At 52.5% G+C, this 26,333-nt stretch overlaps 3 protein-coding genes across 14 annotated transcripts; 1 reads left to right on the forward strand and 2 right to left on the reverse strand.

The window, feature by feature from the left end:
* Window positions 1-47: 47 nt before the first annotated feature.
* On the reverse strand, window positions 48-14,789 carry arhgef4 (Rho guanine nucleotide exchange factor (GEF) 4). 10 transcript variants are annotated; one of them, XM_086101475.1, is made up of 13 exons: window positions 14,470-14,789; window positions 12,519-13,022; window positions 12,305-12,437; window positions 7,850-7,998; window positions 3,615-3,794; window positions 3,329-3,532; window positions 3,009-3,188; window positions 2,677-2,909; window positions 2,281-2,605; window positions 1,787-2,004; window positions 1,224-1,301; window positions 973-1,146; window positions 48-867 (listed from the first exon to the last, which is right to left on the reverse strand). In XM_086101475.1, the coding sequence occupies exons 1-13, from the start codon at window positions 14,548-14,550 to the stop codon at window positions 843-845; spliced, it is 2,484 nt and encodes an 827-aa protein (XP_085957601.1). In that variant the 5' UTR covers window positions 14,551-14,789; the 3' UTR covers window positions 48-842. The 10 variants fall into 10 exon arrangements, with proteins under 10 accessions (XP_085957601.1, XP_085957603.1, XP_085957600.1 ...); XM_086101477.1 differs by having other exon boundaries at window positions 1,761-2,004; window positions 14,470-14,788; XM_086101474.1 differs by having other exon boundaries at window positions 48-1,146; window positions 2,281-2,412; window positions 2,476-2,605; window positions 14,470-14,787.
* Window positions 14,790-16,412: 1,623 nt separating this feature from the next.
* chchd7 (coiled-coil-helix-coiled-coil-helix domain containing 7) lies at window positions 16,413-18,269 on the reverse strand. 3 transcript variants are annotated; one of them, XM_086102066.1, is made up of 4 exons: window positions 18,076-18,269; window positions 17,373-17,434; window positions 17,197-17,295; window positions 16,413-16,862 (listed from the first exon to the last, which is right to left on the reverse strand). In XM_086102066.1, the coding sequence occupies exons 2-4, from the start codon at window positions 17,424-17,426 to the stop codon at window positions 16,758-16,760; spliced, it is 258 nt and encodes an 85-aa protein (XP_085958192.1). In that variant the 5' UTR covers window positions 17,427-17,434; window positions 18,076-18,269; the 3' UTR covers window positions 16,413-16,757. The 3 variants fall into 3 exon arrangements, with proteins under 3 accessions (XP_085958192.1, XP_085958194.1, XP_085958193.1); XM_086102068.1 differs by lacking the exon at window positions 18,076-18,269 and adding an exon at window positions 17,523-17,743; XM_086102067.1 differs by lacking the exon at window positions 18,076-18,269 and having other exon boundaries at window positions 17,373-17,743.
* A 122-nt stretch (window positions 18,270-18,391) lies between these two features.
* Window positions 18,392-25,905, forward strand: plag1 (pleiomorphic adenoma gene 1). Its single transcript, XM_086102063.1, has 3 exons — window positions 18,392-18,487; window positions 21,186-21,543; window positions 22,247-25,905. The coding sequence occupies exons 2-3, from the start codon at window positions 21,293-21,295 to the stop codon at window positions 23,358-23,360; spliced, it is 1,365 nt and encodes a 454-aa protein (XP_085958189.1). The 5' UTR covers window positions 18,392-18,487; window positions 21,186-21,292; the 3' UTR covers window positions 23,361-25,905.
* Window positions 25,906-26,333: the final 428 nt, after the last annotated feature.

Here is a 26,333-nt window from a genome sequence, read left to right on the forward strand (position 1 = left end):
CAAAAAAGCCACGCCGGCTCGGCAAATAAGCAAGACCGACACCGCGCTCCCTTTGAAGGCTCGGATGACGTCATTTAATGGCATTAAACATTGGCTCGTCGCTCCCATTTGGACAACCCCAACGTTTCCGTCCTTCGCATTCGTTCTGCTTTCATTTCGGCCAAGCCAGAGTGTCCGAACGCCGCCTCGTTTCATCCCGGAAATAAGAAGCCGTCCGGGCCGCCGCTCTTCTGCCACCGCCCGGCCATAAAAATAGCGCCCCCCTCGCTGTTGCCATGACAACGGTCCACCGCAAAGCCGGCTAACGTCGGGCCGCTGCAGTCGAACGTGACGTCGGGGAAATAACGGGGCTCTTGCTTTCACCGGTACCGTTCGGCGTGTTTCGGCGTTTCCGATACCAGTATCCGTTTTGATTAGCAGCCCCGCCCCCCCCCCCTCACCAAATCTCCCACTCCCGTTGCGAATGGTAGAGGGACTCGCTCATTTTCATTCATTCCATCGGAGCCTCTGTCCAACGTTTGAGTTGAGTCACGTCCGCGCATGTCGAGTCAAGCTCGGTGGAGCGCCGCTCGGTCGAGACGTCGTCGCTCGCTCACCGGCGGAGTCGCAAAATAGCCCACGGGAATGAAGGCCGGGGAAATTCTTTGCCGATCGGAGCCCACCGCAAAAGAGGACGCCCGCCGACCCTCTGACGGTCCCGTCACTGTTTGGAACTTCAAATTGTCTCGTTTGCCCCCCCTCCCCGAAATCCTTTTGTTCGTCTTGCCGACTAGTTTGGAAGGAAATCTCCCGTTCGCCTTTGTGAGAACTTGACAGGAGACGAAAGTCGACATCAAACCGAGTCATCTGGCACTGTGAGGGAACGGTCTGCATTGAGCAAAAACGTACGGGGGGAAGTGGATCGCGTGGGAATTTCCTTCCTCATAAAAAACAAACTGTCCACGTTTCCTCGACGGCAAAGAAGCGAGATACCCATCTGCCTTGCGTATTACTTCTTGAAGGGCGTCAGTCTGCTGATGTTGTGCCAGAAGGTGGAGGCTTTGCGCTTGGGTTCCTCCAGCACCAAGACGCGGCGCGGCGGCAAGGCCGTGGCGAGGGCCGGCTCTTTCGCTCTCGGCACAAAGTCGCAGTACGCTCCGCTCACCGCTGAGGAAACGCAGGGAGAAGATCAAACGGGAGCGCCGCCGTCATCGACGCGGTCCGATCGGCGTGCGCCCGCGTACCTTTGGGTTTGCCGGACGGACGGCTTTTGCGGGCGTTGGCGATGGCCTGTTTTTTCTGCTCTTCGGTGAGCGCAAAACCTTTGGAGAGAAAAAGACGCGGGTTACCTTCCGGATTGAAGCGCCGCATTCGCGCATTGCCAGCTTGTCTGGGTTTCTTTTAGCTTGGCCCCTGAAGTGACACGGAGAACCAAAAAAGAAGTTTCTCGTGAGCACGAGAAAGCTCGTCATCCTAACGAGGAAACGTTGGCGTCCTGGCGAGAAACTCCGATCCGCTCCTCATGCGGTCGAGGACACGCTTTGGTCCTTGTTTGGAGCGCGAGTCGGATCGGCGTTCACGGGAAGCTAGCTCGCGCAGGTGAATACGTGAACGCTGGTGAGCGAAGACCTTTTCCCATCCTAACGAGGGACATAGCTGGACTTTGTTTTTCATGTCTCCGTGTCAATTTTGGGGGCCGCGCACTCGATCGATGTTCTCCTCCGCTTGCGTGAGCATTCTTTACGCGACAAAGAGCGGAGCGGACATGCGGGGCATCCGACCTGTCTCCCGGTCGGACCGGACTCGCCTCCTTTCTTCGGCGAAGGCTCGAAGCCAGCGCTCTTTCTGCTCGGGCTTCTTGGCGCACAGGAGGTGCACCTCCTCGCCGGACGGCCATCGCAACCGCAGCGTGTTTTTCACGCTGACGTTAAAGTGATTCTCTTTGCCGTCCCGGACATCTGTGATCTCCATGCGGTCCGTGTCCAGGCGGCCTTTGTAATAGAGCGTGTCCCGGCGCAGGAGATCCTAGGAGGAGTCGCGGGAAAACCGCATTTCATCACAAGAGCGGATGCCCGCCCGGCGCGCCCGTCTCCTTCCAAAGGGCATTTTGGATTTTCAACAATGCACGAATCCATTCCGCAAAAGGGCGAGCGAGATGCGATCGCGGCGGAAAACCGCCGCTCTCGCCGACAAAGCCTTTTCTCACCTCTGCCCCCCCCCCCTTCCCCCCCTCCCTCGATTTGACCGGTTGGCCTCCACGCCGGGGCTAGGCAACTCGAAAGGCGAGAGCGGCGTTGCGACCTTTTTGCAATAGACGATCTGATGGTCAAAGAGGAAAAACATTCTCTGTTGACTCCTGGCGTGCGGCAGGGACACTTTGGTCAACTCTCCAGAGAAGATGAGATGGGAGCTCCTGCTCAATACGTCCGCACCCTGCGCAGAGAGAAAAGGGCTCCAGAAAGCGCGGCGCTTGCCCGCATCCCGTGCGGCGCCTACCTCCCAGCCCTCGATGGAGCCCTGCCAGCGGGCGATCTTTTCCAGGTTCTCCAGGCGCCGCTTCCTCTCGTTGATGAGCCTGGCCACGTTCCTCATGGCGTCGAGGGCGGCCTCCACGTCTCGGTACTCCCTGCCGATCACAGCCGCAGCGCGCGCTTCGTGACCCGGCCGGCCGGGCGCCCGTCGGCGCGCGAAGCTCACCTGTGGCCCGGGTTGGTGTACTTGAGCAGCTCGGCCAGCTGCAAGGGATACTTGCAGATCTTCTGAACCGGCGTGAGCAAGAAGCCGTCCAGGGAGATGTCGATCATCTTCCGGAGGAGTCGACAGGCCTCGAAGAACAACACGTACTTGCTCGTCTTCATGAGCGAGGAGAGCTGGACGCAGGCGTTGGGGTGGTTGTTGCAGTACTCGGAATAGATCTGAAAGTGGACTTGCTGCGCGCGCGAGACGGCAGCGGGACCGCTTAGCGGTTAGCCTCGGACCGGTTAGCCTCAAGGCCGCACCCGATCCCTCCCCTCGCCGGACGCGCTTACGCCTTCCAGGAAGCAGCAACCGATCTCGCTCAGGTGGGGTCGCTCCTTGTCGTACTGCTTCTCCAGGATCCGCAGGAACTTTCTCTGGAACTCGTAGATCTCTTCCACGTTGCCGAAGATGCCGCCAAGCTGCTCCTCCGTAAACATGTCCGTCCTCCTGCGGCATTGCTTGATGTAACCCTGCGCGACAAACGGAAAAAACGGCCATCGCTCGGCGCGAAAGGAGCCGATCGGAAGAGCGCCAAAGCGCTGCGCTTTTCCCGCCATTCGCGTCTTCTCTGGGAAGGCCGAGGGGCGGCCCCTCGGACGATGAAGCCGACCTCGCAGATGTCCTTCAGGTGATGGATGTAATCTCGCTCCGTGCTCATGATCTCTTTGACGACGTTGGCCCTCATCCGCTCCTTGCCGGGCAGCCCGGGTCCCGAGTACCATCCGAGTCCCGGCCGTTCTTTGCCCCCGGCCCGTTCGTCCGCCTCCGGGTGGGCTTTGAAGTCCTCTGTGGGCTCGTCCTGGTTCACGCGCAACTAACGGGGGAGTCGGGAGGAAGAGACGAGGACGTTCTGGAGTGGAGTTTTGCGCTCACAGTAGAAAGCCCCCCTCACTCACCCGAACAAAGCAGGCCGGAAACCATCCCTCGCTGTCCACCATGCGGCCCCACCACCACTCCTTGTTGGCGGCGTCCACCACTTGGATGAGGTCGCCGGCCTTGAAGCCGAGCTCTCGCTCATCCATGGTGACGTGATCCCACAGCGCCTCGGCGTACACCGCGTTGCCGTCGCTGATGAGCTGCGGCAAATCGGTTCACCTTTACTCGATCGCTTGATGGGATGGCTCATTTAAATGTGCCGCGACTGGCTCACTGGATGATTGTTGTTGTTGTTTTTTTAAATCCATTTACACCATACAACATAAGGAAAAGATAATGACATTCACCCCCCCTCCCCCATTGGCCCTATTTCTGATTTGCTAACAAAATGACCACAGAAGACAAACAGCTTTTTTTTTTTATTGTTTAGAGACATGAAATCAAGTCTGAACTGATTTTCAGTTTCCTCTTTTCCGGGAGTCCCACAAGTACGACGGCGTATCGCTCATCTTGGGAGAAAAAGTCACCAGCGCTCGGAGACAAATGAGTGGACAAGAGCAGCGCTCCGAGAAACATTTCAAATGCTTTGCAGCGATTGTTCCACATTTGAAAAGCGGGCCCACTTGCGCCGTCTGTGAAAATGGAAATTGGGATTTTGCTTGGGGGAGAAGGCGATGTCGAGGCTGCTTTCAGTGGAATTTCTTTCGAGGTGTGTCGGACAAATTCCAGAACTTGGCTCATAAATGTTTTTTTTTTGGTAACCCCTCTCCGGAGGCATCATCCATCTCTTTCAAAATGACCCCCCATGTGGTCTTAAGAAAGAAGGGGGCGGGGGGATATCCGTGGCCACGAAGAGGGTTGCTCCGGCCCGCCAAGAACTGTCAGATGCTCGAGGCGTTGGGAGCGGGCGCCGCCAGTCGTCCTGTTGCGACCGTCGCCCCTCTGGCGCACTGAGCGAAGCAAGTACCGCCGGGATCTCTTGCTTGACGGCCGTCCCGCGTTGAAGGGGAAAACGTGTCGTTTGGCTTTGAAATCTCTTTCAAGGCCAGGCCTGGAATTTTTTCGGACACGGGCGCACTCTCTTGTGAGCCGCCGTGACGTTTTGTCACCTTAGGAAAGGCAGAAGATGAATCAAACATAGCAAGGTTCATCATCCAGACCACCAGATGGAGACAAAGCACCCCCCCACCCCAAAAGGTAGTCGCATCACTTCAAAATGGAGTGACGGCTTGAGATACGAGTGCCTCGGCCGTGCTGAGATTGGAGCCTCGGCTTGGCCAGTCCTTGTCCCGAGACGCAAGCATCAAGTGGAGATCCGAGTGCACTTGAGCCCCCCCCCCCCCCCCCCCCGCCTCGAGATGGCGCCAGCCAACTTGACTTCATCTGCTCACCGCCAGTTCACCTTTGCCAGAAGGACAATATTATGACTGTCTTTTTTTTTTCTTCTTTGTCGAGCGACAGCAATTTCCGATGAAAAAAGACAAATGAATGAGTCGTCGTCGCACGGTAGTTTGAACGAGGAATACCTCAAAAGGCAGGTCTCGGGCACCGCTGTCGTTCCACGGATGCCACAAGATGGCGGCAAAGCACAACATGATTTCTTTGCACCGAGATGGCGCTAACGTCCTGCTTTGCTTTGGCCTCGGCACAAAAACCGCAAATGGGTGCTCGCGTGCGCTTTTCAGCAAATAACGGCGGACGTGTGAAGAGATGAACTGGAGATAGTTACAACAGTGCGCTGAACTCTGATGGGAATACATTTCTTCCTCGCCGCTTTTTTTTGGTGTTCTGATGATTCCGAGGCCGCACTCTGTTTGTAACAGCTCTGAACGGGTAAGAAAAAAAAAACCCCGAGAGTGACGTTGAGCATTTGCCAGCGAAAAAAATGTCTGGGCAAAGAGTAGACTGGGTCGGCCAAGCGTTTCTCTTGCGCCGCGTGGCCCCCATTTTGGACAGCCATCACACCCGGAAGGTGAGCTGCCTCAAAAAGCCAGCCGGCCCTCCTTCATGGTGCCCCGCTCGGCTTGGGCGGCGTCCTCCCCCTCCTCCTACTGGAAAGCCAACAGGAACATGAGCACCACGTTGATGATGATGAGCAGCATCATAATGAAGAAAACGACCACTTTTTGCGTCTCGGGAGGGAGGTTGCAGCGCAGCACGGTGTTGACGAATCCCATCCGCTGCCTGCTCCACCTCCCCGGAGCGCCGCCGCCGCCGCCCCGAGCCATCGGTTGCACGGCGTCCGCCTCTTCCGGCTCCCGCGGCTCGGGGGCTCCGCGCCTCCTCCGTCCGCCGCCCCCCAGCACCGAGCCCCCGCACCACAGCGCCTGCTCGAGGCCCTCTTCTCGTCCGCCTTTGCCGTCGGGCCCCGACTGCGCGCTCCTGCCCCTCCCGGTTGTGGCCGCCGCCGCCTCTTCTTCTCCTCCTGCCACTTTGACGCCGCTCGGCGACGGTGCGCTCGTTGCGGAACTGTTTGCGGCGCGACGCGCGAGGCGGCCCCTCCTTTTTCCTCTCCTCCCGCACCACTTCTCCTGGCGTCCCCCCAGATGCTCAAAATATCAGGACAGACGGCAAAAAGGGATGCTGCGTTTTGCCCGTCGCTGCTCATATCTCCCGCGACCGTCCATCATGCGTGTCTCTCTTCTCGTGTCGGGGCGCTATTCCTCTTCCCATCGCGGGGACACCGCCCCAATCCAAAAAGGATCGCCCGCCGTGCTTTTCCCGGTCAAAAGGAGGCTCTGCGCTCTGGCGGGAGAAGCTCCGTCCGAGCCCTCCAGGATCGCCCTTCTCCCGTCCTTTCTTTTTCTGCGCACGCCCTCGCAGAGCCAGCAGCCAATCAGCACAGAGAGAGCGCGAGAGCGCGGCGGCCTGAGCGAGCCCTGAAGAGGAGAGGCGGGAGGAGGTCTGCGTTGTCGGGCAGAGAGTCGCATCCGTGGCTCCGACGGAGGAGAGAGACGATGGAGCCGCTCACCGTCAAATCTTCGCCGACCGCTTTTTGTGTCCCGCCGTCTTGACGTGAAACCAGGCCCCCCCCCCCAAAAAAATAGCCATACAAAAACACCCCATCACCTACAACTCCACTTTCAATACATTTAGCGTGTTGCCGACTAGAACCCCCCCCCCCCCTCCCCACCCCAGAAAAATCTCCAGTCGGGGATGCAACAGCATTGAGCTGCCCACCATTCTGCCAGTTGGCCATGGTCGGCCAACCGGCAGACCTGGATGAGAATTGGGTGTTTCCGTGGCGTAGCGCAGAAAATACAGCCTGCGGCAAAAATGAGATGGAATGAGGGGAATAAAAAACAGCTCGATACTCCAGGGATTTCCTTCTTCTGGAACTTTCTTGAATTTCCACATAGGACACCGACAGAGGGATCATTGGCGTCTCTCCCTCCCTCAGTTTGGCGAGGTCTTTTGCTCTAGCAAGAGTCGTAGGTGTCACAAATTCAGAACCGGCTTTGACGACACGCGTTGGTCTCCGAGGCGCACGCGGCTCTCCCACCATTCCTCACCTGCGCCGAATTTATGGGGAATGAGGGGAGCCGCCTCAACCGGCCGGGAAAGGAGCCGGCCGCGCTCGCCCCCACGACGGCGTCAAGGCGATTTCTATATTTTCCCTAGCTTGCCAGAAAATGGCACCGGCGCGCGCAGTTAGATGGCAGGAAAATAAGGCCCAGGGTGTCTTTCAGTCGTCACCCGTTTCACCAAAACCCATCGGAGATTTGACGTTGAACTTGAAATTCGCCGCATGAAGTCGACGTTGGAAGCAAATGTTGCGCAAGCTCCCACATCTGACCGACGCTAACTGCGAGCGGGCGACCGCTTCCCGTGCGAGCCCGCTAACACGCAGCTAACGTGAGCATTTTCCCAGCCTTCCCACGAGCAACGGGACTCGGTTGGCAAGTTTACCGGGAACTGTTTGGCAAACATTTGTGAGGGATTTAGATCAATCAATAGTTCACTATGACGGAGTGGACGCGTAACGCTTGTCGACACGCGACTCCACGCAGCATGAAAATGGCGAAACAAAAGTGTCAACATTGACTCCTTGGCCCCGCTTCAGTCTGCAGTGAAGACAGACAAACGTCACGGTCCAGGGGTCACTGAAAACTGATCGCGGGGCGTTCGGAAGGGGCGCTCGGCCTACGACGACGGGGGGGACGCGCCACAAAGGTGTTCGCCAGGAGGACGGACTTGAGTTCCTACGGTTGCGGCGAATGCGATGGAGAATCGGCAGATGATTGTTGGAAAGTACCTCATTGACAGCCAGCTGCTCCCCGCCGCCTCCTCCCGGATGTCCGAAACAGTGAGCGGAAGCGCACAAGTCTTCGTACGGCAAGTCTTCCTCACTGCCCGGCTCTTCTCCGGACCTGGACTTATGGGAGGCCCCATCGGGCAGAGGTGCTGCGGAGTCAAACGGGGAGGATGGGACCGGAGGAAAGAAAGCCGGCGCATTGCAGTGCGAGCAAACGGACGCCACGCGTCATGCATGGCGCCGGCTTTGCCCGAGCGTCGTCGCATCCGCTCTGGACTCGTGCCGAAAACCTTTTGGCCATCGAGTGGAAGAGGGGGAAAAAAGTGAGCTCAGAGAGGACGCCTTCAGGGCAGGAACGTCATCGTCAAGCCAATTGCGCTCATAATGGGGAGGCCCAGTCCCCCCCCATGTTTTCAGTCTCCATGCAGTGCGTCACTCGAACAGATGCTGTTCGTCATGCGATGGGGGGGGGAGACCCATGATGATAGTTTTTGGTGTCCGCTCATCAAGCTAGGGTTGCGCATGAAGAAAGGGTCCAAAGTGGAACGTTTCTGCTGGAGCCTGACGACTCCAATGACACGATGCTTCACTATTTGTTCCACTTAAGATAAAAGGTCATATTTGGAACAATGTTAGCCTCCGATTCTCGAATGGTGTCGGAGCTGTGAGGGGCTTTGGTATCCAGAGTGAAGCCTCCCAAGCACACGGAAGCTGCAATCACGATCCAAGTGGGGTTGTTGCTTCCAATAAGAAAGCTGATCTAATTTTACACAGCTATTATTGGGGCCGGAAAACGCCCGTGCTTTGTGGACGCCTATCAAAGGAGCTAAAAATACTCTTGCTGTCGCGCCTCATCACGGCCCTCACCAACAAATGCCTTCGCCGTTGTGGCAAACGTGCAGCCGTCGCGGGACGAAGAAAAAGGATACCCAAGATGTGCGTACGTGTGTGTGTGTGTGTGTAACCAGGTGAACCATACTTGGACTTTTGTGGTGAACTCTGCCTTTTTGAACAAACGTAGCGCTGTCACTTTAAGAGTAGCGCCGGATCAAATCCCGTGGGAACGCGTTGCGCAAGTGAGACTTCGACTTGTGAAGGAGGATCGTCTCTGAGCTGCGCGTGCCGCTTTTTCCGACTTGATATAGTTGCCACCCGGGCGATTATTCAGGTCATTGGTCACTATTTTAGTTAGTATGAAGCAGGTTAGGTGTTATATTTGGACGGATGATTCTGCACTTTGAAGTTTCACGGAGTGTTGTGGCTCGGAAATGATGTCTTTTCATTTCCGTTTCCCGATCAAGCAAGCCACTGCCGTGGTCTCTCGTTGTCTACTTTTCTTTGATCCCTGAGAATCCAATGGACATCTCAGTCTTTTATTTTCTTAACGCTGTGCATTTTTTGTCGTTCAGTCGGGAATAAAGGCCACATCAACATTATTTTGTGTTGGGTCGAGTCTTCTAAACGGACCCGGCCGCACTGATCTCACTGGCGGGATTGGAGGGCGTTCCCTCCAGAGCCGCACACTTCTTCTGATCGCCATCGTTCTCCTGCTGCCTTTAAAAGCTGGCTGTCGGATGACTGATCCTCGCCATGGTTTGTCTCGTTGTGTAAGTCGTGTTTTTTTTCTTTTCCTCAGACTTAATTTGTAGTGCTCTTTTTTGCGGTTCTCATCATTGGATTTCCTTGTCTTTTTATGACACGATTTACGTGATTTTGGTCCTTGCCTTCTTGCTTGGTCGCCTTTAAGGGCACTCTGGCCTCTACTTGAGCAAAGTAGATGCAACAAGCCACGCGGAAGAAGAAGAAACGGCCAAACGCCGGCGGGAAGCATTGTCGACTCGCCGAGCAAAATGATGTGGAGGAAATGGAGACATTTTTGCAGTACACGCGCAACAACTGCATCGGTTCAGGGAAGACGTTGGGTGATCTCCGAACAATCGCGCATACCGGAGGGCACATCGGTAGCAAATCCATTTCTATTTTTGAGTCTCGTTTGTCACGACGGCTCTTTTCACTTTCATGCAGCGCCACGTTATCATGTCTGCATTGTACGCCGGCTGGAGAGTTTGTCAAATGTCGGCCTAAAAACTCAAACCAATTTTCCAATCCGGTGCCCGCAAACACACTTGGAAGTACGGTGTGCGCTTTGGGGAACGCGTTACAAAAACATGTTTTCCTCCTTTGGTGTTGGGATGCTGGAAACATGGAAGTTGAGTCCTCTTCAATAAAGATAGAGCATGAAGTCCCGCAGGATGAATGGCTTTTCTACCATGACCTATATCCGAGAGAGCCTCTTTTTTTTTTCTTCTTCTTCTTCTGATTGACGCCCTGGGGCACGCTTCCCTTCCCTCCCTTCATTCTCCACACCCAAATTGTTTTCACAAACGCCAAGTCTTGTTGCGATGGCGGTCTGGAGGCGACTCCTCGTCAACGCAACCGCTTCTCAGAAAGACTTTTTCAACCGTCAGTGCGGTTCATATCTGTTTTCTTTTTCTCAAGCAAATCATCCCTTCCGATCTTGACTTCCTGGCTTTCTATTACAACTCATGTTCATGGTTGAAAAAGTTCCGGAATGATTGACCTCGCTCTCTTTATCGACACCGCGTGTGTCGCTGCGCCACATTTATGCTCATTTGCGTTAGCTCATCGATGGCATCATCTGAGTGGATTTTCTAGCTCGCTAGTCTTCTTTAGATCGGTAGGATAACTGGCGCCGCGACCTCGCTTACGAACAAAATGCATGGCGCGGGAGTCCCCTCTGTCGCTTAGCAACGCTAGCGATCAACCCGTCCGTCGTTGTACTTCCGGCGCTCTGAAAACAAGTCCGCTCAACGGAAGCCAATCTCGCACTGTCGATAGGGAGTCTGCCAGACCAAGCCCGGCCCCAGGCTAGCGATTTCGACAATCGTCCGTCACGGCAACAAGATCGGGGCGGAGTTCGAGGCTCACAAATTGGTCGAAAGATGATCGGCAACGGCTTCGGGGCGCGGCACTTCTTGAACTGCAGAAGGCACTTTTCATTTGCTGACGCAATGATTTCCGAGACGAAGTCGGAACGCTGCGGTTGTTTGTTTCACGTCTTATGGCGTTCTTTTTCCTTTGCGTACACGTATTTGTCATCGACATGTTTTTTTACATCCATTCGTGTTCATGCGGCGTCAGCCATTTGACAATGAACTAGCGTCGGAAGGCGCAGCTACGTTATGTCCTTCGAGGTCACCGGGTGTCGTGACTTTGTTCTATAAGGCGCTTTGTAGCGCTTGTTGAAGTGCTTCGTCACTTAAGATGCTTTGCATTGGATTGTATCTCGATGGCGCCGATCCCCCCCCCCCCCCCCCCCCCAAAAAAAGCAGGTCGATGTAGAAGGCTAAGCCGAGGGTTGACTGTACTGACATGATATGGATCAACCGCAGCCTGCGAGAGTGCACCTAGGACCTCATCCGGTCCGTTTTAGATCAGGTTCACCTTGAGATCCAAAGTTGCAAAGTGTAAAGGAAAGACCCGGCCCCACCTCCCCGTCTATTCCGAAATCAGACGCAAAGTTGACCAGCACTTGCCAACCTGTTGCCTGCCCCACGCCAGTCTTTCAGACACGCCGGGTAAGAGATGAGAAGGGAGTGAAGTTTCAAGTTTGGAATGGCGATTGAAAGCGAGAGAAAGGCGTGATGGGCATTTCTTTACCTGCGGTGGAGCGGAGACTCTCCAAGCTCCAATAGCGAGACGGGACACCCCTCAAAGTGCCGCTCGGGCTACCATCGAATCCCCCGATGCGTCCGGCCACCGCGAGCCCGGTGTCCGCCGCGCTGTCCGTAGTCGCGCTCGTCAGCGATGCTCCGTGACCGTCGGAGCCACCGCAAGCGTCCTTGGGCGAGGGGGCGCTCCCTTCTGAGCTTTGATGATCCCGCATTTTGATGCGGGGAGGGAATTGTAGCGAGCGATGCAAAATCAAGCGGGGCGGCCCAACGGGTCCTTTCGTCCGCCACCGTGGAGACGAGAGGTAAGCTTCAGCTGTCGCCTTGATTATTTCGACTCGCGTGCGTAGAACGAGGCTTGGAGCCATCCATCCTAGCTTTCATTCCGCTCGCTGCTCCTGTGTGTCTCTCCACCCTATTTGCACACTGCCCTCCCTCTCTCTCGACTGCTACTCTCGCTCCCCTCTCTCTGCTTGTCGAAGTGGTATAGCATGACATCACCGGGGTATTCACAGGGGTTTTCTGAGGCTCGATGATGTCAATGGCTGGCGACCGCATGTGCGCGCATAAAAACGCCAACGTCAAGGGGGCGACCGGTGCGGCTTTCCTCTGGGAGATTCACAGACCACGCTGTGTCGATATCCACGTACTGTAAATGCCTTGTTTGTTTTGAATACTTCTGCCAGCCCCAATTGAGAGCGGCGCGACTACGTTGTGCCACAACACGCGATTCAATCGAGTGAGTCAAGGATCAGATACTTACAAAAGTTTGAGAAGCGCCTTCTCCGGCCTAGACGATCCAGACCAATCGGGGTGCTCCGTGAGAAAGCGTGATCCTTGAGCCATCGAGAGGAAGAGGAAAAATCCTCATCGGGTGCAGCGGTAACGCTGCTGGGCTGTCAGAAGTAGAAAGGCATTTGCTCACCACCGTCATCCTCAAAGCTTTTGCCCCGTGTTGCGGCCAGCGTTATAGTTACCTTTGCGTTCAAGGTCGCTGCTTTGTTTGCGTTGGGCTCCATTTTTTCACCGACGTCGATGCAAACTCGATCGCGACTCGATTGCTGTTGCTTTTGTGCTAATTTGGTCGGAAAGCCTCGGTAATCGATTGAACACGCGTCTCCGGCGCCGAACTCCAAAGGAGTAGCAGAATGGCCCGAGTTGTTCTTGCGTTTTGTGAGCCGGCGCGTGGCGAAGACCTTCCTCCGGTGGTTGTGCTGAAGCGAAAGTGCTTTCAGCCTTCTGCTTTTACTTTGAGGGGGGCAGAAGTGTTCGGGGACGTCCTCCAATCCCACCGGGGCACCCAGAGAATCTTTCGACTCCTGACGAAGATCTGAAATCGTCCTCGACTCGCTCCGGGGTTCCCGAGCGTAACCTCCCGCCATTCTTTTCGGGCTCACTTTGAAGACTTTGTCAACTGAGCCGGCATCTTCCATTCCACATCCTTTACATCGTTGAGGGGGTCCTTCGAGGCATTCTTTTGGCTGAGGGCGGAAAAAGAAGACACCAGTGGTATTAGTGCCCTTCAGGATCCATGAAGACTCCGACCCGCCGAAATGTACTCGACGGTTGCGTATTTGAAGGAACTTGACGGGGATTCCTTCCGCGTCCCAAAAGCGTGCACGCGAATGCACGCGAACAGCTTGTGAAATTGCAGCCGGCGATCGGCGACGGAGCTCACCCGGCAACCTGAGAACAAGCGGCACGGAAAATAGACGGCCTTCAAATCCTGTTTTTTCATGGAAATGCGGCATATGCGGTCTATCGCTCCCAAAATACAAAACAAAACAAAGGTTCGAAGTCGACGTGCCGCTTCTCCAAACCAACGCTCCGGTGTGCCAAACCGCTGCGTCGCAGTGCCATGGTTACGGGTTGGAAAGTTATGGCCAATTTGCCGGCAGTCTGTCAGTTATCAGCGAGGTTCGCGACACCGTATCGTGAGCGCAACAAAAAAAGCAATCTCGAGCAAGAAAGCCATGAATCCATTTGTGTCCTTAGCATGGCAGTTATCTGTGATTTTTCAATTCCGTACTGCCGAAGGGAAGCACGGAAAGACTCGACAGTATTGTCCCAGCATTGACTGGGACGTCTGGTTTCCTAACTTCAGTAATGAGTCTCTTTTTTTTCTTTTTTTCTTTTTCCGCAGATAACGCCGGTTGCGTCGGCTGCATCAAGCCCTGATCTTCATCTCGCCGGATTGTCCATCAAGTGCGGAGTGGCCCGTCCAGGTCGGGGATGAGAAGCTTCTCCGTCTTTCAGGAGAGACTCGGAGTAGGACCCGAATGGAGGCCCGACCCGGATGAGCGGAAGACGGATGGATGGACAAATGGATGAACCGAGATTCTTCAGTGAAGTCCAGAAGCGGTGAGCGTGGTCTTTCTTTGATTGTTTGTCAACTCCGTCATCTATTCTGGCCAAGCCCCGTCGAGCCCTTTACGTTTTGAAGGAAGTAGACGGGAGAAATCTGCTTGATTTTTTCACTGCTGCGGCGCGCTGCCGTGGGGGCCGGTGACCCAAGACATCCGTCAGATGACGTTGCGTCTCCAGGCTTGACGTGGAACGCTGTTGCCTAGCAACAGACACCTTGCCGGTTGTTTTGCATTGGCCTGCTACACTGTTGGGAAATGGATAGCTAGCTTATTTGACACGGGAACGTTTGTCGACATGAATAAGGTGCTGCTTCAGACCTACTTTGAGACTTGTGCCGCATTTCCCCATTTGCAGTCCTCAAGAGCCCCTTTTTGAAAGAAATGTACTAACTCGCAATTAGATTGACCTCTTGCTTTGACTTGAGTAAGGAAAAATAGTTTGGGGGAAAAAAGTAGACTTGAAAGTGGAAAGAAAAATAATGTTTGTTGTAAAAATAAATCAATAAGTCGCCCATACAGTGTGTGCGTGTGTATCTCGATAGATAGACAGATGCATACTTACTTTTTTGCGTATCAATGTGCAAGCTGTATCCAGCACCAAGAAGTAAACGTGAGTCGAAAACCAGCTTAGCACCGCTCCCATGGTGTATCTCACACTTCATGCTCACACATCACCAAACAAGAAAAGTTCAGGCCTAAGCCATACGACATGCCTGCAGCGTTCTCTTGGCCTCAGTCGGTCCCATTCCATCAACGCTCCAAATTTGAAAGGAATGCTCCTTTCCTTCCTCCTTCGGCCGTACACAAGGAAAAAAGCAAACGTGTCGCTCCACGGTAATTCTGTGATCCTCCTACAGCAGCTTAATCCACCTTGAAAAGGCATGCGCGCTGTGATCTCTGATCTCTCAAGAGGACAGACACTAAGATGCCTTGCTATAAATACAGTGGCGTAAAGTGCAGGTGGGCATTACGAATCGCCCTGTTGAAGAAAGCGGCGAATGCCCAATGAATTGATCAAAAAGGAGCATATCCGTGTTTTTAGTTTGCTGACACATGACATGATGGCCCAAAAACTTGTCAATCGGTTGCGGCCGCAAACGCGGTGTAACCTGGGTGATTTTTCTAGATTTATGACAGAAAATATGATACATTATTGTAGGATGTGGGTAAACGGCCTTAATCATTTATATTATTGCGATGATGTCGCCTTTTTTTCCAGAGTCGTGCGATCATCACGTGATTTCGGTGGCGTATCGCTTCTGACCACTTTTTTTTCTTGAGTGACAAAATCAATTCAATACAACATGAGGCGATCCAATTCACTTCTTTGACACACATTCCGAACAGCGCACCAAAAATAAATTCTATGTTGGAATAAATAACTCAAATGATAATCGCAATCAAGAAAATACATCCAAAAACAGGGCGTATCCCGCCTGACGTGATTTGGGATGCGTCTGATGTGTCACTTCCTTAAAATCGCGTCGGCGAAAGTTTGGCTGCTCGACGTCTTTGGTCCGATCTGTTGCCGGTATGCGAGTTTTCTCTGCTAAAAGTGTGATGTGATGTTTGAACTGATAGGTTCCTCGACGGCACAGACTCGTTTCGTTTGTGTTAGCCTGCTCCGACCGGGGTGCGGTGAGCTCATTGGATGGTGCCTTTTAGCGTGACACTCGTTAGCCGCTAATTGGGACTCGGGACACAAATTGTTGGGAGCTGAGCAAGCACCAACAAATTTGTTCCGCGGTAATTTTATTTATGTTAATATCGACTTGATGTTATTCTGCTATTTTGCTTCCAATGGTTTTGAATGATTGTCCTCTATGCTGTTGTTTTATTGAGTCATTTGAATGAGTCGTTGACCTTTGTTTGCCAATGAACACCGAGGTATTGGGCATTGATTCATGGTGCAGTATAGAGGGATGCACTCCCGGCGGCCATATCGTAGTGCTGTTATAAACAAACCATACGCGAATAGACTTGTGCTAAAAGGACGCAGCCCTCTATTTGAAATGAAATTAAGTCATTTAAGAATATTCAAGATGACTTGAATTTTGAATGTACGCAGAGATTTTAAATGAATCCCGTTTCAAAAGATTCCTAACCGGTCCAATTTCAAGCAGTGGTTGTTTTTCCGTGCTTGAGAAATAAGAAAAGATAAGATAAGAAAACCTTTATTAGTCTCGCAATGGAGAAATTCCCAATCCACAGCAGCAAAGTTATGAAAGGAAGAAGTAGAACAACAAAATATAGGAGCTGCTGGAAAGGCAGCCAAAAACGAGTTGAGAACTGACCGAGATGAACCTTTTTACCTTTGATTTCAATCTGTACCCGACAATAACGTCACACGCTTCCCACGAGACAAAAAGGAAGCGCTCACTGGTCAGGAGTCCAATTTGGACGAACTAAACGTCCTCACAGACATCAAACGCATCCTTTGTAGTCCTGCAGGTGAATTTTGGGCATGTATAGGTTTGGGAGAATACAGCAAAGTCGAGTCGTGTGTTGATTTAGGCTTCGTCAAACATTTTATTCTGCAACACACTAGCACAGCGGTGTCCAAACCACACCCTCCGGGTCACTGGCGGCCCGCCACAGGATAAATATGTGAAGATGACATTTGACACGGGCCGTGCGGTTGGTTTAAAAGAAAAATTGCGCATTCATTTTCGCAAACGGAAAAACGCTTCGCCATCCGGTCAGTGTTATGCTGCCGTGACATTGTTTGCAAAACTCAGTCAAACAAATTGCCGCCACGGTTTCTTTGTCTTCACAAGACTTCTTTGGTGTTGCAGCAACAAGCCAACGTACGTCGAAGCCCCGGGGTCTGTGCATACGCTTGATGGCTCCTCAATATGGCTTCCCTCCAAGGGCGGAGAGAATCTCCTGCCTTTCCGTCGCAGTGGGCATGTCAGGTGTCACCCCCTCTCGCCTCCTGTGCAGCATGACGTTGTGCTGAGGAGGTAGAAAGACAAGAAGAGTGATCACAAAGGGCGATGCTGGCCATTGGACTTTGCACATATATCAGTGAGCACATAATGTTTGTAAACGAGAGGAGCCTCCGGCGTGGCTGAAGTGTCATTGACTACGATTGACGTGAACCGCGAGGATGCGTTGGGGGCCGCGCCGCCGGAGGAGCTCCGGTGCCAGCAGATAGCCGTCGAATTACGTATATTACAGCCTAGCTACCGTACGACGTACATTACTTGTTCCCCACATTCTGTGTACAGTAGTCATTGGTTTCTGGGGTTGACTCTGTAAACTTTAGTCAAGGTAAATCCATAGCTACCCAATATTTCCGACAGTTCTTGTATCTCTGGAAGTAGGCCGTGCACATGTTCTTGTCGTAGTTGCAAGAATCCAAACACTTTTGCGATGCGTCACTTTCCTACGCGCCAGAGAGAAAGTGATCAAACACGGTTCAAAAGAAATATATCGCATCCAACGAGCAGAATCGGGTCTTACGTCAATGCAAGGATTTATGTCTTGATTCCGGAGTTTTCTGGCATTTTTGGCCATTTGTATCTCTGTAGACGCACCAACAAAAAAACAACAACAACTTTGTTACAAGTTTGGCAAGAGTACTTTTGTGTGTGTGTTGTGTGATGCAAGTACAGTGAGTTGATGTCGTTTCCTCGTTGAGTATCCTTTCGTCCATTCACAACATGTACAAAGCCCACCAGAAGCTTAGCCGGTTTGGGGCAAAAGTTGGACCGAGCTGATTGAGATGGTTCGGACATGTTCAGAGGAGGAAGGATGATGGCTTTTTACAACTCGACGACGATATAACTGAAGACATTTGCTTCGGGAGGGGGGGGGGGGGGGGTGCGCGGAAAATTCGGTAAAATTAGGTGAAAAAAGGACGCCACGGATTGTGGTTATTTGGAACGATAACTTCATTTCAACGGGGAACTTTCACTCGTTATTCCCCCAAAATGCGGAGTGGAGTAGAAAGTGGTCAGAAAACAATCAGAACTACTGAGCCAAGTACGGTCACCAAGCAATTGTACTTCGTTCCTTATCAAACTGGGATTTACACACAAATAAGTCGTTCTCTAGAACAGGACGCTTGACACGGGAAATGTTCATGTCCGGTGTGAGTCGAGGATCACAATTGTCGTAAACAGACACGAAATCGAATTCATTTGAGCCTAGCTAAGGCTTTGACCTCTACTTCCAGGAGGCGGGGGTCTTGCGGGAAGAAACAAAGGCAATGGCTCCAAGTCACCCGTGAAGAATCTGGGGAAGTGTCTTCAAGTGGGAGCGGGCGACTTCAAGAAAGTATATACTGTAGCTACCAAACAGCATCCCGGAGTCCGCAGTTGAGCGTTACCTTCGTGCTAACGGAACGACAGTACGCAGCCGGAAGAACAACAATGCCGTAACACATGACTGACAGCAGAATCGGCCAATCGGATCTCCCGAATGGCGTCCTTCCAGGCTGGCAACCTGACGACCCTACGAGTTACTTGGGCGGGCGTCTACAGTCGCCCAACATCTGAACTTCAATGGAAACCCGCGCGCAACGCCCGACGTCTTCCAGGAGAAGTCTCGCAAGTGGCTTTCGCCGCTCTACGTCGGTAAGTGAGAGCCAAGTGAAAGTGGCAGCGACTTCTTCGACGCGGTGCAACCTCGATGGGCGTGACTTCGACACAAGTGCGGTTGCATTGCAGCGCACATACAATGGCTGCTCGAAAGATAGGAAAGCAAACAAATTTCGGGCCCGCCGCGTCTCGAAAAAATATGAGAAAAAAATTATTAAAAATTCGGAAAATAGTTGAAAGTCAAGAAAAACACAGCAGAAGGGATGTTGAAGCGCCCGGGGTAAGTTTCGTGTCAATTAAGCATACCGTTACTCATTTCTTGAATTAAAATATCGGGGTTATTCAAATTATGAGAGACGGGTGAGCTCGGAGAAGGAAAAAAAAGTTTGTGTTCCTCTCTGCCCGGTTTGCGACCACAGAGAAGAGCCCGGCGTGGCTTCGGTAAAAACACCTTTTCATAAATGATGTCCAAGACGGTGTTACCGCGCACCTCTGCGAACTCTAATGACTATATATACAGTATATATATATTTATATATCTCAAAAAAAATTAAGTGCAGTAGTTAAGGAGTTGATGAAAGTTGATGGCAGCCCGCTGACTATCTTCAAGGTGAACGGATGATAATAATAACGAAGTCATTGGTTGATGACCAAATCAATCAAGTCTTATTTTCTGGCGTTTGCCTGTGGCTGCGGTGACTTGTGTTCACGTTACGGCTTCGGTTCAGCCTGTCAATCGATCATCATCGATGGGAGCCATCGCTCTTTCCAAACATGTTCCTCGGCTCGGTGTCATTTTCTACCGCCGTCACAATATTTACAGACAGTTCGGGCAACTGGCGTCACTCCCGTGCCAGTCGAGAGAAGACGCCGCTTGGGCGAAATCGAGCTCGCCGATATGTTGGGCAAACGAAGAAGGCTTTCCCGACTGGCGTGCGCGCTTCGTGTGTCGTTCCCGTTGGTCGCTGACAGCATCCAGCAAAATTCAAATTGAAGCGGTTTTTTGGTTTGTTAGTTTGTTTTTGTTCAGTCGTGTTGCAAATGACAGTGAAAGCAACTTGCCAACTTGTTTGCAAGTTTTCTTGAAATCTCCAAGCAACTCTGTGCACGTGGGCTAGCCTTATGTCATTCCATTCAAAGTTGTATCTTGATTGTTTAGGGTGAGCTTGTTTGCCGCTGCCCCCCCCCCCCCCAGAAGCTTGTTGAGTAGACGGTGATACTGTCATTCAACATGATTTGAGCAGAAGTGCTCAATGTTGTCAAGTTTCGCTTCAAATGTGCTTTTTTTGGAAGAAGAAGAAATGTGATGTACTGTAGTTGAAACTGAAATGTACATCGGCGGTGATTCTTTTGCAGTGTACTCGAGGGAGCCAGCCAGCAAATCAGTGGCGGACGTACGTTTTGACAATTGGTGGTTACACGCTTGTCTTCGTTCCTTTTTCACATGACGGTAACCAGAATCCCTAGACGGCCCTTTTTGGAATAGTTTGACAGGGCCCCGCGTGCTTCAAACACCGTTCACCTTGTCAAAACGCAGTCTATCAAGTCTCTCTTCACTCTGTCACAGTCAAGGAATTGGAGAATATCACTTGAAGGAAGCAAAAGGACTTTAGCAAAGTTCTCCAAAGAAGATGCGTGTACGCAGAAAAAAGGGGGGGGGGGGCTTGCTTGGAGCTGTTGATTTGCCCTCGTTTGTTTGCCGCAAAGAAAATTCAACTCTGCGTATTGAAGCGTCCCGAGTTTTTAACCCGAGCGTGTCGCTTCATTCCATTCCGGTCTGAAACTCGTTAAGGTGCGGCACAAAACGCCACCGAGGCCAACTGCAAACGAGCACACGTGCGTGCGCTCATGCGAACGTCTGCGCCGCGAGGCCTTTTTGCGCTTTGGTTTTTGACACCTCCAAAGTGGCGACCGGGGACAGCGTGGCCGTCCCCAAACGAGCAAAGAATGTCCGGCGCTGAAAAAGAACGATTCTGCTTCGACAAAGGCGCCCGGCCTTGGCGCTGCCCGATTCATCGATTGCTTGAGAATTCCGTTGAGCAAATCGCATCGCTGCGCATGTAAGAAACACGACTGAAACGGGAAGTGGCGTTGTTGCACATTTGGAATCGCTGGAAAGTTGGCACTCTTTCGTTTGTTCTGAACAAAGCGCAACTTGAATGTTTGTAGAAGTCACACAAGTCTCTCTCTCTCTCTCTCTCTCCCTCTCACACACACAAGGCAGTAATACTCATTTTACAAGCCAAACGACGGAAGAGAGAAACCGCAACGCATGCGTCGTCCCGGTAAATGTCATCTATTTCTTTCCATAGGGGAAAAACAAAACGACAATAAAAAGAACAAACCGATGAATACATCTAAGAAAATTGCCAAAACGAAGTCTGAGTGGGCAAAAACAGTCTTGAAAAGCAGGTGCAGTGGCCAGCCGGCATTTATTGGGGGTTATTTCTTGAGTGATGTGGACTCATAACGCCCCAAATCCCAGTGACGGTGCGAGTTGTGTTCGAAGAGGAGCGAAAACACCGAGCAGACGTGTGCACTCAAACGTTTCCAGGTCCAATGAAGTTCACCCGTCGAGGGTCCCAGTCCCTTTTTATGGGTCGTGGGATATGTTGCCCGCCAGCACGATAGCCGTCATTTATTTGACCGTCTGCGCCTGATGTGAAGAGCCTCCATTGGCGCTTTTGCGAGCACAAGTGTCACCGTTTCCTCTCCGTGTCTCTCTCTCTCTCAGGCTGATGAGGCCGGACGAGGTTGAGGACGAAAAAGTGGATGGAAGGTAGTCGCCTTTGGGAAGCGCGCCCGCATCCGCGTCCGTGAGCGCTCCGCCTTCGAGGCGCCATGGCCACCGGAGCCCAGGGCCACCTCCACCGGGACGCCATGGTCAAAGCGAAGCCGGCGCCGGCCGCGGGGAGGCGCAGAAGGGCCGAGGCAAAGCCCAAAAGGAATTTTCCCTGCCAAGACTGCCAGAAAGCTTTCAACAGTCTGGAGAAGCTGAAGGTGCACTCTTACTCGCACACCGGCGAGAGACCCTACCGCTGCTCCCAGCCCGGCTGCGCCAAGGCTTTTGTCTCCAAGTACAAGCTGTTCAGGTACGGAAAAGCAGCCGGCGCTCGCCTTTTTCCGCATGTCGGTAGAGGTCGTTCTTGTGCGCCGACGGCGAGCCATCACGCGCCGACCCCGGACCGAAAGGCGCACTCTGCTGCTGTTTGGGGTCCGCGCGCAGGGACGTAGAGCGGCAGCAGCTGCTGATGTTTCAGGTGGCGGAACGCCGCCGCTCGAAATGACACCTGACACGGGCGAAGGAAGCGCAATCGAGTGGAGCTTGTCAAGAGTCGTGCTGGCCAAACGGTGGGGGGAGAAGGGGGGGGGCCCCATCGTCAGGTTTGTGGCAGGTGTGTCCGTACTGGAAAATGTGCTTCGGTTGGCTTTTGAGTACGTTCGAGTCAAACGTAGGGCTCCGGCTGCCGCTTGATGTTAACTCGACAAAAGGCATCCCAACGATCGCGCCAAAGTCGGCTACCGCGTCTCCTTTTGTTGAAATGTAAATTCCGGCGGGAGTTCCGGCTCCCCGTCAGGCGTTTCGCTTGACGCGGCGCGGCGGCGTCTTTCCGGCTGGTGCCTCACAGCTTCGGGAGGATGACCTTGGTGTGTTCAAAAAAAGAATAAGAAAAACAAAACGGCCTTTTCTCAATCACTCGATTGACACGTCACTGTTGGTTTGCGAACGGCGTCCCGGCAGAAAGCCGCGTCTTTTTCACGCTGAGTGCTCATGGTTGGTGTCTCTTTCCCAAGGCATATGGCAACCCACTCGCCGGAAAAAAGCCACAAGTGTTCGTACTGTGAGAAAATGTTTCACCGCAAGGATCACTTAAAGAATCACCTCCACATCCACGACCCGCACAAGGAGGCCTTTGCCTGCCGCCACTGCGGCAAGAGCTACAACACCAAGCTGGGCTTCAAGCGCCACCTGGCCCTTCACGCCGCCAACAGCGGCGACCTCACCTGCCGAGTGTGCCTGCGGCCGTTCCCGAGCACCGCCGCGCTCCTGGAACACCTCAAAAGCCACGCCGGCAAGTCCGCCGGCGCCAAGGAGAAGAAGCATCCCTGCGAGCATTGCCAGCGCCACTTTTACACCCGCAAGGACGTCCGGCGCCACATGGTGGTTCACACGGGGCGCAAGGACTTCCTTTGCCAATACTGCGCCCAGCGCTTTGGTCGCAAGGACCACCTGACGCGGCACGTGAAGAAAAGTCACCCTCAGGAGCCGCTGAGGGTCAAAGCGGAGCCCGTCGTCCGTGACTTGGCCTCGGGCGGCACGGAGGCCGAACTCCCGGACGCGCCGCCGCCGCCACGCGGCTTGGTCCCCGAGCCGGAGCCTTTCTCCGACGCCGCGCAGCTGCTCTCTTTCAAATACCCGACGGGCTCCAACGTGACCTCATACGCCGTCTGCTCGCAGGAGCGGGAGCAGAATCTCAAGGGGGAGCTGGAGAGCTATCTGTTGGAGCTACAGAGCGGCTTGCCGTCCTCCTCCTCCGCCGCGGCGGCGCAAGATCCGCGCCTCCCTATCGGCAAATCGGAGACGGCGGATGACGCGGGCACGCCGCAGGAAGCGAGCGAGGAGGGGTCCTCGGCCAAAACGGCCACGTCGGTGGCCGGCGACTGGCTGGCGTCGTCCTCCCTGATGGACTTCTCTCAGCTTTTCAATTTCTTGCCGCTCCACGGGCCCCCGTGCAACCACACGGGGGGCGGCGAGGGGCAGCGGACGCTCACCCCGGAGAGCCCGCATCTCCGCCCGCCCCCCGAGCCTTCCCAGGGCCCGCAGGCTGCGCTTCAAAGCCAGGCTCCCTTCATTTGCAACCTGAGCGCCCCCACCACCTTGCCTCGCTTCCACCAGGCTTTCCAGTGACCCGCTGAAAGGTCGCGGCTCGAGGCCCGCCGTGGCTGGGAAATCCCTCCGCCTCGCCTTTCAACTCATGAAACGCGCTTGCCGTCGACAGGTGCACATCATGAGCGGCGGTGTTGTTTTTTTTTTTTTGATGTCCTCGACATCCAATGTGAAGCTCTCTTCCGCTTCTAGCAAACGAGTGCCAAAACCTCGGAATGGAAATGTCATTGCTCGAAAACCCAGCCGGCCGCATCGTAAGCCCCGTCGGCAACAGGACGCCGACTTTCCGGCCCTTTGGGGCCGGGACGTTTTTCCAAAATGCAAGCCTGGTTCATTGCTGTGTTTTCCCTCACTGACTTTTCGTCTTTGTGCTCCCGTGATATGAATCTATTCGATTTTTTTTTTTTCCATACGTTCTGCGATTGAGGCTTCAGTCGTCCCCCAAATCGTAGAAAGTCAAACCCGACAGCGGTCGACTCGGCCGCTCGCCGCCAAAACCTGACCGCATCCTCAATCGGCCGTTGACGCCGTTCCTCGTCGTCATACCGTTGACGTGCCCTTGGGAGGGCAGGTGGCCCGCAGGACGGCAATGGAGAGACCGCAAGTGTCACCGAAAGGCGTTCCATTCCAACAAGTTCAATCGCGCATCAAACGGATTCATCATTTTCGGTTCCTAAATTGCACAATTCCACTCATTTGTCGTTTTGGGCCTCTTTTTTTTTCTCCCCCCGAATCCATCCAATTTGGCCAAGTTAACCACCCTTTTCTGTGACGTGTCAAAATTCTTTTTGCTTGAGAGAGAATTTAAATGCTATTCCCAGCTACCCAGAAGCACTTACCATACCAACCAACGATACAAAAATGCCGAAGGGGAAAAGGAAGCAACGGGGTGCACAAAGCCTGGAGAAGGCAACAAAAGTCGAGGGCAGCGCGGATGTCGATGCTGGATGCCACCTTTGCGTTTTCTACTTTCAGCCTTTGCTCCGTGAAACGCTCGAGTCCCGATGATCAGTGTTAGCACTTTGCGGTACCCCGCGAGCATCTGGCGTTTAGGCTCGGGCGCCTCACTGGTCCGCTCGTTGGTGTCCGTTTGGTCCCCGGAGAAGGCCGTGCGCTGAGACGGAAGGCCGAGGTCAATGTCTTTGCTTCGCCCCCGATTCCGAGCTGCGTGCTTTGCCACTCTGTCCGGCAACACTTCATTTTCTCCGCTGCCTTTTGTCACGAATGGAGAGATGACGTCGAGGGCAATAACGTGTCAATAGAGCTGTTTTGCTTTGCCAGGTACACGTGGACAGCGTTTTTTGCTTTGTTTTGTCGTTTTTGTTTCAAAGCATCATTTTTGCATGACTTGCACATGTTCAACTCAAACCTGAAATAGATGTCGTCTTCTGCCGGGTTTGGACCTCGGTGTGAGAAAAGGTTGTTGGCGGAAAGCTGACGTTTTAATTTGCGTCTCGTGTTTTCATGCCTAAAAGCTGCTATCGGAGAAGACGACCAAACAGCATTTGGAGGCGGCAGGGAGGAAAGACGTCAAACGGACATCAGCGGACGGATATAAAATCAGGATCATGAAGAGAAAAAAAAACGCTCCTTTGTGCAAACTTCCCTCCGCCTTGCCTTCCAAATCTGTTGAAAACCCCTCAGTGGTACCGGCAGATCATGATTGAATGTGTATGGAAGAAACACTGCTAGAATCTAGTGGATCAAGCTGCTAACATGCTTCGAAAGCTCCTCGAGGTGCTCCACAACTCTTTCTACTTTGAAAAGGAATTGTTTGTTGAAAAGTAGTCATTTCAGCCGATCAGCTGGCATGTGCCCGACTGGCTGTTCGATATCCCTTTGATTTCGTTTGACTGTACTGTGACACGTTTGCTCTTTATTTTTCCAAACCGTGTCTCACAAGCAACACCTTTTATTTGCCCCACCTGTGTTTGTTTTACCGATATTGGGAAGCCTTGTCATTGGGAGAGCTATAGCAAACGTGATTTATGATTTTTTTGGGGGGGGGGGGGGGTGTACATGTGACAACATCCAAAATGAGATGAAATCTATTCAATTCATGCATTCCAGCCATGTTAGTATTTTTATGTGTTGCGTTATAACGTTGCCATCCCATAACAGTGATGGAATTGATTGCGTGGATGATGGTAACTCTCAACATTTAACTAAAAACCTATTTTTAAAACTACTGTTATATTTTCATACATACAGGCAATGTATTTATATGCATATGTATATAGATATATAAATATGGCCTTGTATAGACTGTGTGTGTGAGTATATACCGTATATACAGTATGTACAATATATACACAATACATCTATATCAACACACGTATATTTGCTTATGTGCATATATGTATATAGTACTGAATGTGTATATATCAAAAATATTTAGATATGTTTGTAGTCTTTGTAAAACAGAATAAAAAAAACACTGACATAATCCAAAGAGGCAGATTATTTATTGTTTTGCATAATAACCTGAATTTTATTTACACACCTTGCTGCTATTAATAAGGGGGGGGGGCGACATTGTCAACTCCATTGTTTAAATGCGATGTATTGAAAGTTCAATAAAAATGAGAACGTTTTATGTTTTGTGCTTTTTTTTGTCTATAACTCCACCTTCCAACGTGTTGGAACAATGCTAATTTTTTTTGCTTGAATAAAACATATTCAAACTTATTGATCCACACTTTTAAGTATCGCTTGGTGTCCATTCTCATTCTGTCACCGCCTATCAAAAATGTCAAAGATTGTCATCGATCGTGCTCCCAGGTGAGGTTTGGCGTTTTTAACTGCGGCAAAACTATATTGAACAGTCTGTACCAGAATAATTCATCCGGAATCCAAACGACTTTGATAGGTGGTTGGTTTCACCGTGGGAATTCGCGGTGGAGTTTAAAGCGCATACTGGACTTCAGAATAACACACGAAGTCAGCAAGTTCTATTTGCAAAATGATGCTGTAATGGCCACAGACGGTTCAGTC

This window comes from Hippocampus guttulatus, chromosome 21 (genome assembly GCF_054856545.1).
Source record: "Hippocampus guttulatus isolate MCC_2025c chromosome 21, RoL_Hgut_1.0, whole genome shotgun sequence".
Taxonomy (NCBI): Eukaryota; Metazoa; Chordata; class Actinopteri; order Syngnathiformes; family Syngnathidae; genus Hippocampus; species Hippocampus guttulatus.

What these genes read in the sequence shown, in the direction of transcription:
- plag1 (XM_086102063.1), top strand. Translation starts at nt 21,293, where the DNA reads ATGGCCACCGGAGCCCAGGGCCACCTCCACCGGGACGCCATGGTCAAA. An exon ending in TCCAAGTACAAGCTGTTCAG is followed by an intron (nt 21,544 to 22,246) that starts GTACGGAAAAGC and finishes CTCTTTCCCAAG; the next exon opens with GCATATGGCAACCCACTCGC.
- arhgef4 (XM_086101472.1), bottom strand. Translation starts at nt 14,550, where the DNA reads ATGGGAGCGGTGCTAAGCTGGTTTTCGACTCACGTTTACTTCTTGGTG. An exon ending in CAGCGACCTTGAACGCAAAG is followed by an intron (nt 12,438 to 12,518) that starts GTAACTATAACG and finishes TACTTCTGACAG; the next exon opens with CCCAGCAGCGTTACCGCTGC. An exon ending in AGCAGCTGGCTGTCAATGAG is followed by an intron (nt 3,795 to 7,849) that starts GTACTTTCCAAC and finishes GATTTGCCGCAG; the next exon opens with CTCATCAGCGACGGCAACGC.
- chchd7 (XM_086102066.1), bottom strand. Translation starts at nt 17,426, where the DNA reads ATGGCCAAAAATGCCAGAAAACTCCGGAATCAAGACATAAATCCTTGC. An exon ending in ACATAAATCCTTGCATTGAC is followed by an intron (nt 17,296 to 17,372) that starts GTAAGACCCGAT and finishes TCTGGCGCGTAG; the next exon opens with GAAAGTGACGCATCGCAAAA. An exon ending in AGAACTGTCGGAAATATTGG is followed by an intron (nt 16,863 to 17,196) that starts GTAGCTATGGAT and finishes CTACCTCCTCAG; the next exon opens with CACAACGTCATGCTGCACAG.